At 43.8% G+C, this 10090-nt stretch overlaps 1 protein-coding gene across 1 annotated transcript; it reads right to left on the minus strand.

The window, feature by feature from the left end:
• Positions 1-6319: 6319 nt before the first annotated feature.
• Positions 6320-8029, minus strand: LOC123073982 (TD and POZ domain-containing protein 2-like). Its single transcript, XM_044496952.1, has 3 exons — positions 7689-8029; positions 6847-7510; positions 6320-6673 (listed from the first exon to the last, which is right to left on the minus strand). Exons 1-3 carry the CDS (start codon positions 8027-8029, stop codon positions 6320-6322), a joined length of 1359 nt encoding a protein of 452 aa, XP_044352887.1.
• Positions 8030-10090: the final 2061 nt, after the last annotated feature.

Here is a 10090-nt window from a genome sequence, read left to right on the forward strand (position 1 = left end):
CATACTGGAGCATGCAGATGAACCTGTCTCCTAATCGTGGGCTGCGCTTCTCATTATTGCTGCCCCCTAGTACTTCTCTGGGATCGTTAACAATTTTGCTCCAATCTTTCACTATTAAGCATTCATCGCTTTTAAAAATCCTGAATGCACTCATGTGCAATGTAGGATATCTTGGCCGTAAGCTAACCATTGACATGTGACCTTTAGTCTCGATCCACTGAGGCACAACTGTCATCGGGAGTCCCTGTTGAAGAACATCGTATAGTAATTAATATACTTAGCAATGAAAGTTTACCAAAAAATAGTGTATGCAAAAGATGCACTGAGGACAAATAGTAAAAAACTCCATCTTTCGTAAATAGATGTGACCGTAGTTCAATACGATCACTATTGGTCGCACGTTTTGAGTACTAACATTTCTAAGTGCAGGAAGAAAATTTGTCTTGATAGTATGAAGATCCTCAAGCCATGAAACATAAGGACTTATCTCCTCGCAGTTTAGTTCAGCTCCGGGACAGTAGTAGGTCCTGTCTACCAAGCGTCGGACATGTTTGCTTGATTGGAAATAAGCTGTCAATAGAAATTAGTTGTCAACAATTTTTGAATAAACAATATCAAAGACATAAATATGGTTGAGAAACTCACATAATGGTAGAACTGGAGGCGTCTGCACATCGACCCAGATGTCTCTATTACCTTCAATATCATCTTCCGGACGAATATCAAAGGTGATAACCATATCAGGCTCAAATGCATAAGCCTTGCATAGTGCTTGCCAAGTTTTGCATTCAAAATAGGTGTACGTGTCTGCATTATATAATTTGACGTTGAAAGTATAACCATGCTCGGTCTTCAGGTAAACTCTCTTTACCTCCATAGTTTCCATAGCACTGAAACCTATCTTATCCAAAACAAAAATTCTTGCATAGCAGGGGATGCGCTAGTAGAATAGTGAAAATTTAAAATTATAAGTTGAAGCAAATGAAGCATAGATAAGTCATGCTTAATTACGAAAAAATACTTGTCGTTCTAACTTACTGTATCCACTTTCGAAGCGCCTATCATCAACAAGGAAATTTCTGTCGCACAGGCCGCGCTGGTCTTCACAGTATTCGCACTTCATGAAATCTTTTTCGTCGTCAGACGACATTTCCTATGTTCATATAGGTGAAACATTAAACATTTACTAGTTCTATGAATTCAACTAATTCAACTACTTCTATTAATTCAACTAGTTCTATTAATTAACTAATTCAACTAAGCATTTAATAAAAATAAACTTGTTCTATTAATTTTCTTACTAAAATAAAGTAGCTAGTTCTATATAGTAATATTTTAATTAGATCATCAAATCTCAGATATCTAAATTTCTTACTAAAAATAAACTAGTTCTATTAATTCAACTAATTCAACTAAGAATTTACTAAAAATAAACTAGCTCTATTAATTTTCCTACTAAAATATATAAAGTACCTATATATAGTAATATTTTAATTAGATCATCAAATCTCATATACCTAAATTTTCTTACTAAAAATAAACTAGTTCTACTAATTCAACTAGTTCAACTAAGCATTTACTAAAAATAAACTAATTATATTAATTCAACTAGTTCAAATAATCTCATATACCTAAATTTTCTTACTAAAAATGAACTTGTTCTATTAATTTTCATACTAAAAATAAACTAGTTATATTAATTCAACTAGTTCAAATCTCATATATATACCTAATTAATATCTAGCTAATTCATCTAAAATTGACATTAATATTTAACATCTTTTCCATATAATTCATCTAACATTAACATTCTAACATTCTTATTTACGTAATTTATCTAACATTAATCTAAACAACAGAAAACAGAAAATAAGTAAAAACAATATGTGTGTGTGTGTGTATGTGTGTGTACGTGCGGGGGGGCGGCGGCGTACGGGCGGCGGCGCGAGACGGCGATGCGACGGAGACGGCGCGACTACGAGCGGCGGGCCGGGGGCGACGGCGCGATCGAGACGACGACGTAGTACGGGGCAGCGGCGATGGGCGGCGGGGGCGACGGCGGTGATGGCGATGACGGGCGGCGGGGGCGACGGGGGCGACGGCGACGACAGGCGGCAGGGGCGGCGGGGCCCGCGATGGGCGACGGCGCAGCGGCAACGGCGATGTCGCGCGAAGAAGTTGGAGAAGAAGTGGTGGTCGATGAACCTGAATTTTTCGTAAGTGCCATATATATAGGAGGGGCCTTTAGTACCGGTTGGAGCCACCAACCGGTACTGAAGGCCAATTTTCGCCAGGCCAAGGGGCGGGAAAGGGCCCCTTTAGTACCGGTTCGTGCCACGAACCGGTACTAAAGGCCCACTCATTAGTACCGGTTGGAGCCACCAACCGGTACTAATGGTTGTGCGCTGCCACCGGCGGTGCACAATGTTTAGTCCCACCTCGCCGAGCGAAGGACAGCCACACTGGTTTATAAACCCAGCCGCGGCTGCTCCTTCGAACTTCTCTATATAGCAGGCTTCTACGCCTAACTATGGCGCGCTGCCCTGTGAGCCTGTTGGCCCTTCTGGGCCTGAATTTGCACACCCTAGGTCTGGCAGGTCCACTGGGCAGCACCCCAACAAAATTTTTATATATTTTTTTCTTTTCTGCATTATTTATTTTCTTCTATTTATTTTTGAGTAATTTTCAGAGTTCATTTTGTAGTGATTTTCAATTTCACGGTCATTTAGCTCTCTAAACAAATCGGTAAATGACTGAAAAACAGCAAATGATGTCAGAACGTGTTGGAAATTGATGACGTCGCTTTGAATGCTGCATACTGAACGCAAAAATAGGCTGGAGTTCAAATAAGTTTAAAAAACATTGAAGTGCACGTCTAACAGATGAGTTCTCGTCCGAAACCCTGATACTCCGGAAGACATTGTCAAGTTTGTACACGAGGTGCGTCCAGTTTTCGCCGTGACCCTCTCTACTCTTTTGCACATGCTATGCGGGTGAAATGATGATACCATGCCAAGTTCCAACATTTTCAGAGTTCATTTTGTAGTGATTTTCAATTTCACGGTCATTTAGCTCTCTAAACAAATCGGTAAATGACTGAAAAACAGCAAATGATGTCAGAACGTGTTGGAAATTGATGACATCACTTTGAATGCTGCATACTGAACGCAAAAATAGGCTGGAGTTCAAATAAGTTTAAAAAACATTGAAGTGCACGTCTAACAGATGAGTTCTCGTCCGAGACCCTGATACTCCGGAAGACATTGTCCAGTTTGTACACGAGGTGCGTCCAGTTTTTGCCGTGACCCTCTCTACTCTTTTGCACATGCTATGCGGGTGAAATGATGATACCATGCCAAGTTCCAACATTTTCAGAGTTCATTTTGTATTGATTTTCAATTTCACGGTCATTTAGCTCTCTAAACAAATCGGTAAATGACTGAAAAACAGCAAATGATGTCAGAACGTGTAGGAAATTGATGACGTCACTTTGAATACTGCATACTGAACGCAAAAATAGGTTGGAGTTCAAATAAGTTTAAAAAACATTGAAGTGCCCGTGTAACAGATGAGTTCTCATCCGAAACCCTGATATTCTCAAAGAGATTTTCCAATTTGTACACGAGGTGCGTCCAGTTTTCGCCGTGACCCTCTCTACTCTTTTGCACATGCTATGCGGGTGAAATGATGATACCATGCCAAGTTCCAACATTTTCAAAGTTCATTTTGTAGGGATTTTCAATTTCACGGTCATTTAGCTCTCTAAACAAATCGGTAAATGACTGAAAAACAGCAAATGATGTCAGAGCATGTTGGAAATTGATGACGTCGCTTTGAATGCTGCATACTGAACGCAAAAATAGGCTAGAGTTCAAATAAGTTTAAAAAACATAAAAGTGCCCGTGTAACAGATGAGTTCTCATCCGAAACCCTGATATTCTGAAAGAGATTTTCCAGTTTGTACACGAGGAGCGTCCAGTTTTCGTCGTGACCCTCTCTACTCTTTTGCACATGCTATGCGGGTGAAATGATGATACCATGCCAAGTTCCAACATTTTCAAAGTTCATTTTGTAGTGATTTTCAATTTCACGGTCATTTAGCTCTCTAAACAAATCGGTAAACGACTGAAAAACAGCAAATGATGTCAGAACGTGTTGGAAATTGATGACATCGCTTTGAATGCTGCATACTGAACGCAAAAAATAGGATGGAGTTCAAATTAGTTTAAAAAACATTGAAGTGCACGTCTAACAGATGAGTTCTCGTCCGAAACCTTGATACTCCGGAAGACATTGTCAAGTTTGTACACGAGGTGCGTCCAGTTTTCGCCGTGACCCTCTCTACTCTTTTGCACATGCTATGCGGGTGAAATGATGATAGCATGCCAAGTTCCAACATTTTCAGAGTTCATTTTGTAGTGATTTTCAATTTCACGGCCATTTAGCTCTCTAAACAAATCGGTAAATGACTGAAAAACAGCAAATGATGTCAGAACGTGTTGGAAATTGATGACATCGCTTTGAATGCTGCATACTGAACGCAAAAAATAGGCTGGAGTTCAAATAAGTTTAAAAAACATTGAAGTGCACGTCTAACAGATGAGTTCTCGTCCGAAACCCTGATACTCCGGAAGACATTGTCAAGTTTGTACACGAGGTGCGTCCAGTTTTCGCCGTGACCCTCTCTACTCTTTTGCACATGCTATGCGGGTGAAATGATGATACCATGCCAAGTTCCAACATTTTCAGAGTTCATTTTGTAATGATTTTCAATTTCACGGTCATTTAGCTCTCTAAACAAATCGGTAAATGACTGAAAAACAGCAAATGATGTCAGAACGTGTTGGAAATTGATGACGTCGCTTTGAATGCTGCATACTGAACGCAAAAATAGGCTGGAGTTCAAATAAGTTTAAAAAACATTGAAGTGCCCGTGTAACAGATGAGTTCTCATCCGAAACCCTGATATTCTGAAAGAGATTTTCCAGTTTGTACACGAGGTGCGTCCAGTTTTCGTCGTGACCCTCTCTACTCTTTTGCACATGCTATGCGGGTGAAATGATGATATCATGCCAAGTTCCAACATTTTCAAAGTTCATTTTGTAGTGATTTTCAATTTCACGGTCATTTAGCTCTCTAAACAAATCGGTAAATGACTGAAAAACAGCAAATGATGTCAGAACGTGTTGGAAATTGATGACGTCGCTTTGAATGCTGCATACTGAATAGGTTGGAGTTCAAATAAGTTTAAAAAACATTGAAGTGCACGTCTAACAGATGAGTTCTCGTCCGAAACCCTGATACTCCGGAAGACATTGTCAAGTTTGTACACGAGGTGCGTCCAGTTTTCGCCATGACCTTCTCTACTCTTTTGCACATGCTATGCGGGTTAAATGATGATACCATGCCAAGTTCCAACATTTTCAGAGTTCATTTCGTAGTGATTTTCAATTTCACGGTCATTTAGCTCTCTAAACAAATCGGTAAATGACTGAAAAACAGCAAATGATGTCAGAACGTGTTGGAAATTGATGACATCGCTTTGAATGCTGCATACTGAACGCAAAAATAGGCTGGAGTTCAAATAAGTTTAAAAACATTGAAGTGCACGTCTAACAGATGAGTTCTCGTCCGAAACCCTGATACTCCGGAAGACATTGTCCAGTTTGTACACGAGGTGCGTCCAGTTTTCGCCGTGACCCTCTCTAGTCTTTTGCACATGCTATGCGGGTGAAATGATGATACCATGCCAAGTTCCAACATTTTCAGTGTTCATTTTGTAGTGATTTTCAATTTCACGGTCATTTAGCTCTCTAAACAAATCGGTAAATAACAGAAAAACAGTAAATGATGTCAGAACGTGTTGGAAATTGATGACGTGGCTTTGAATGCTTCATACTGAATGCAAAAATAGGTTGGAGTTCAAATAAGTTTAAAAAACATTGATTATCATAAAAAATACATTGATTATCAATGATCTTTTTGTGTACAATCTGAATTGTCAATATGAATCCTCAACGATTTAGAAATGGTGAAGACTCATATTGCGACCACAAATTCTACACATAGAGTTCAATGAAGACTAAGTGCTTGTGATAGGTTAAGAATTAACATATTTAAGGTGGTAAAATTTTTGCTAGGGGAGCGAGGTGGGACTAAAAACAGCCTGCCACAACCTCTTTACTACCGGTTCATGCCATGAACCGGTACTGCCTCTTTAGTACCGGTTCGTGGCATGAACCGGTACTACAAGTTCGCCCCGAACCGGTACTAAAAATCTCCTCCCACCTAGCCGTTTGAACCGGCAGTAATGTGTCCATTAGTACCGGCTCAAATGCAAACCGGCACTAATATGTCTCACATTTGACCCTTTTTCTACTAGGGTAGGTGTAGCCTGAAGGATGCTCACCGTTTTCTTCGCCTCCTTGGCTAAGAGTGGCCAAGGCCGAATGAACTCGATGCAACAGTCCTCGAGCTTGGAGCAATTGTGACAGTGAGCCAGCTTCAACATGTCTAATGCGTTATCTTTTGAGATGTTCTCAGCCAAGAAGTTTTGACATATGGCCCTCATCCTGTCCAGGCCGAACCGACATGCCGCCCCGAGCATCTCTCCTGCCGCCCCTGTGCTAACTAGAGGTTCCAACTTGTCGGTGTAGGCAAAGTTGAGCATGGCCTTGAAGACATCAGCCTTCATACGTCAATCTGTATGAGGTGGTCATCCCTGATATTCACTGCTCCCGCCATCGCTTCACATAGGATTGGCGATCGCGCGGCGATCACAAGACGGTGGGCGTGAATTTCGCTATTCTCGACCAGAAAGCACACGTCCGCCCCATCTCCGCTCACCAGCAGCTTCCCAAGTTGCGATGCGATGCTGGACTCCGGCACGGTAATCATGGCCCTGGTTGTGGGAGAGCACGTAATAGTGTAGGGATTCGTGATGAGAGCAACGTTGCAGTGTATGGTTAAGGAGCCATCATGTGCTAGGTACTTTGATTTTGCAGACTCTAAGGTGATTAACCTTCCAAGTCCCCAACCTTCATTGTTTCCGGCATATACTGCACATATTTGTTGTTCCACGTAATCTATGGCCATGGTTGACTTCCTTCTTGGGTCAAAGATCTTGAAGGTGCTGGACACCTCGACACCACGGTCCGGAGGATCAGTCAACAGCCTGAGGTACACAGATATGTTCCCTTGGTCCTCTCCCGCATCTCCTGATGGGTTCACCTCTATCCTCCAGTTGTAACCGCCGACGTGGAAAGCACCCGAATGGATCACATGGCCAACACCATGGCTGCTCTGAACGGAACGGAAGTTGGGTATCCTGAACTCGTGCACGCCATGCACTTTTTGAGACATGTTATAAGTAGACCAGGTCTTCCCAGGTGGCAGGCCATTGACACGGTCCGAGGACGAGGAGTTATGTGCGGCTACTCTTTCCATGATCTCGGTTATCAAAGAGCTAGGTGCAGCTTTCTTTGATGATGAGCTCCTGGAATTCTTGTGTCTTGGTCACAGCAGCGCACATGGCAGGGGCGGAAGCTATGTACTCGATGCAAGAATCCTCGAGCTGGCGGCAGCTGTAGCGGCCGCGCACGACCAGCAACGTGGCCATGACATTGGTGGTGTCCATGCTCTCGGACAGTATGTTCTCGCACATAAGCCTCAGCCTCTCTACGTCATACCGATCCGCAGCCACGAGCAGGTCGCGTGCCATGGCTTCACGGCGCCTCGCCGCATATATCTGTTTGCAAGCAGGCTGGTCTTTGCTTGTTGGTTTGATGGGCAGCTCATCGGTGTAGATGAAGCGGAGCATGGCCCTAAAGGTGGAGGCTCTCATGTCTTCGATGACGACGCGCGTGGCAGCAGCACCATCATTCGTCTGCCAGCGGAACTGCGCGGCGAAGACCGGCGATTGCATGGCTAGCACGAGCTTGTGTGCCCGGATCTCGGTCTGCTCCACAACGAAGGTCACGTCTGGCTCCAAGCAAGGTGGTCTCATGTCTGTTTCTGGTCCATCCTCCATCCTCGTGCAGAAGTTTGCGGATATCGTGAGAGATGGTGGGTGGAGGCACCATGCAAAGTGGTGGCATGTCTTCGGTGGTGGGGGTGCACGCCTCGATTATGACGTAGACGGTGCAGTGGATGGTGAGGCGATCGTCTCTCACGTAGCTGCTCTCATGGGCAAGGAACGCGCGGGGAATGGAGATGGAGAAGACGTTGGAGCCGCCGCTTCGCCACACGGCAGGTGGCGACTCACCCAGCGGGTCCTCGATCCGGAGACTGGCCTTGGCGACGACGTCCTTGGTGATCCGGAGGCTGACCAGCTCGAGGGAGATTGAGGAGAGTTCACCCTTATAATCGAACCAGCAGCCGAGCTCCCAGGTGTGGCCACCGGCGCTGAAGGCGCCGGACCTGATGATGGTGAAGCAATATTTGTCGGCGACGCTGCCGAGATGCTTCCGCTGGCTGTAGCCGACGATGTCAAACTGGTGTGTGCCACGGACGAGCTTCGTCCTGTGCGTCGACGCCGTCCTCTGCGGCTCCGACGCCATGGCCGGGCGGTTCAGCTTCTCGATCGCTAGATCGATCGATGAGGATGCAAAGTTGCAAACGCAAACACGTGTGCTCAAGAAAACATAGATTTTTTTTTTAGGGAACAAGAAAACATAGATTTGATTGAACTCGATCTCCTTATATATGATTTTTTTTATCAACTCAAAGAGGTTTATTAGTTAACAAATCATTTCTACTTTATTCTGCCAGGAAACATGAAACATGTCGAATGCCAAGGATGCTAGATGGCCGGACTCCTGCCCCACCACGTTTTTTTCATGGTAATACGTGTCTCCTTTATCTATATACATCTATACTCTAGGGCGCCGCTACAAATCAGATGATTGATCTTACAAAAAGATCAACCGCCTGACTAGCCGTCTGATGTAGTTTGCGTGGCCATTCGATCTTGCAGCAGCGCAACGCGCTGTCTTCCTCCTCAGGCTGGCAGTGCACGTCTTCCTCCTCACTCGTCGGAGCAGCAGACCCAGTAGCAGTGCCCGCCGCCAGGGTATCGATGTGCGAGCGGTAAACATCTTGCTCTGTTGGGAGCGACGTGTTTCATGTTATATAGTACGGAGTCAAAACCCTAGATGGCATACAACATGCGGTTACAAGAGATAAGACTTGGGAGAGAAGAAAGGAGAAGATGGTTACATGAATATCTCATACAAACTACCTCCTAGTCTATATCTCTATCATATCTCGTGATAAACATGGCCCGGCCCGCATATGTATGATGTTTGACACTCCCCCTTAATCACAACATTATGCTTAAATTCTTTAAAGTTTCTGATAGGCAGGGCTTTAGTAAACCCATCTGCAACTTGATCTCTGCAATGAATGAACCGAATATCAAGCTGTTTCCGTGCAACTCTTTCTCTGACAAAGTGAAAGTCTATCTCTATGTGCTTTGTTCTGGCATGAAAAACTGGATTTGCAGACAAGTAGGTACCACCAAGATTATCACACCACAAACATGGAGCTTGAGAACTATGTATACCAAGTTCTTTTAACATTGATTGAACCCATATGATTTCAGCTGTGGCATTAGCTAATGCTTTGTACTCTGCTTCTGTGCTAGATCGAGACACAGTGACCTGTTTTCTTGCACACCACGAAATCAAGTTAGGTCCAAAGAATATGGCAAATCCACCAGTGGAGCGCCTGTCATCTAGACAGCCTGCCCAATCAGAATCAGAGAAAGCACTAACCAGAGTTGAGGGTGACTTGCTGAAATTAAGGCCAATGCTCAAGGTGTGTTTAACATATCTGACAATGTGTTTTGCAGCAGTCCAATGCACGATGGTAGGAGCATGCAGAAACTGACATACCTTGTTAACAGCAAAGGAGATATCAGGCCTTGTTATGGTCAAGTACTGTAGTGCACCTACTAAACTCCTGTACTTTGTACTGTCCTCTTGATTCAAGAGTTGCCCTTCTGTGAGAGATAGCTTTTCTGAGCTGGATAATGGAGTGAAGGAGGGTTTACAACCTTGCAGTCCTGCCTTTCTAACCAGATCATTAGCAT

This window comes from Triticum aestivum, chromosome 3D, assembly GCF_018294505.1.
Source record: "Triticum aestivum cultivar Chinese Spring chromosome 3D, IWGSC CS RefSeq v2.1, whole genome shotgun sequence".
Taxonomy (NCBI): domain Eukaryota; kingdom Viridiplantae; phylum Streptophyta; class Magnoliopsida; order Poales; family Poaceae; genus Triticum; species Triticum aestivum.

What these genes read in the sequence shown, in the direction of transcription:
- LOC123073982 (XM_044496952.1), bottom strand. Translation starts at nt 8,029, where the DNA reads ATGGAGGATGGACCAGAAACAGACATGAGACCACCTTGCTTGGAGCCA. An exon ending in CTGCTCGTGGCTGCGGATCG is followed by an intron (nt 7,511 to 7,688) that starts GTATGACGTAGA and finishes GCTGTGACCAAG; the next exon opens with ACACAAGAATTCCAGGAGCT. An exon ending in CGCAACTTGGGAAGCTGCTG is followed by an intron (nt 6,674 to 6,846) that starts GTGAGCGGAGAT and finishes GATGTCTTCAAG; the next exon opens with GCCATGCTCAACTTTGCCTA.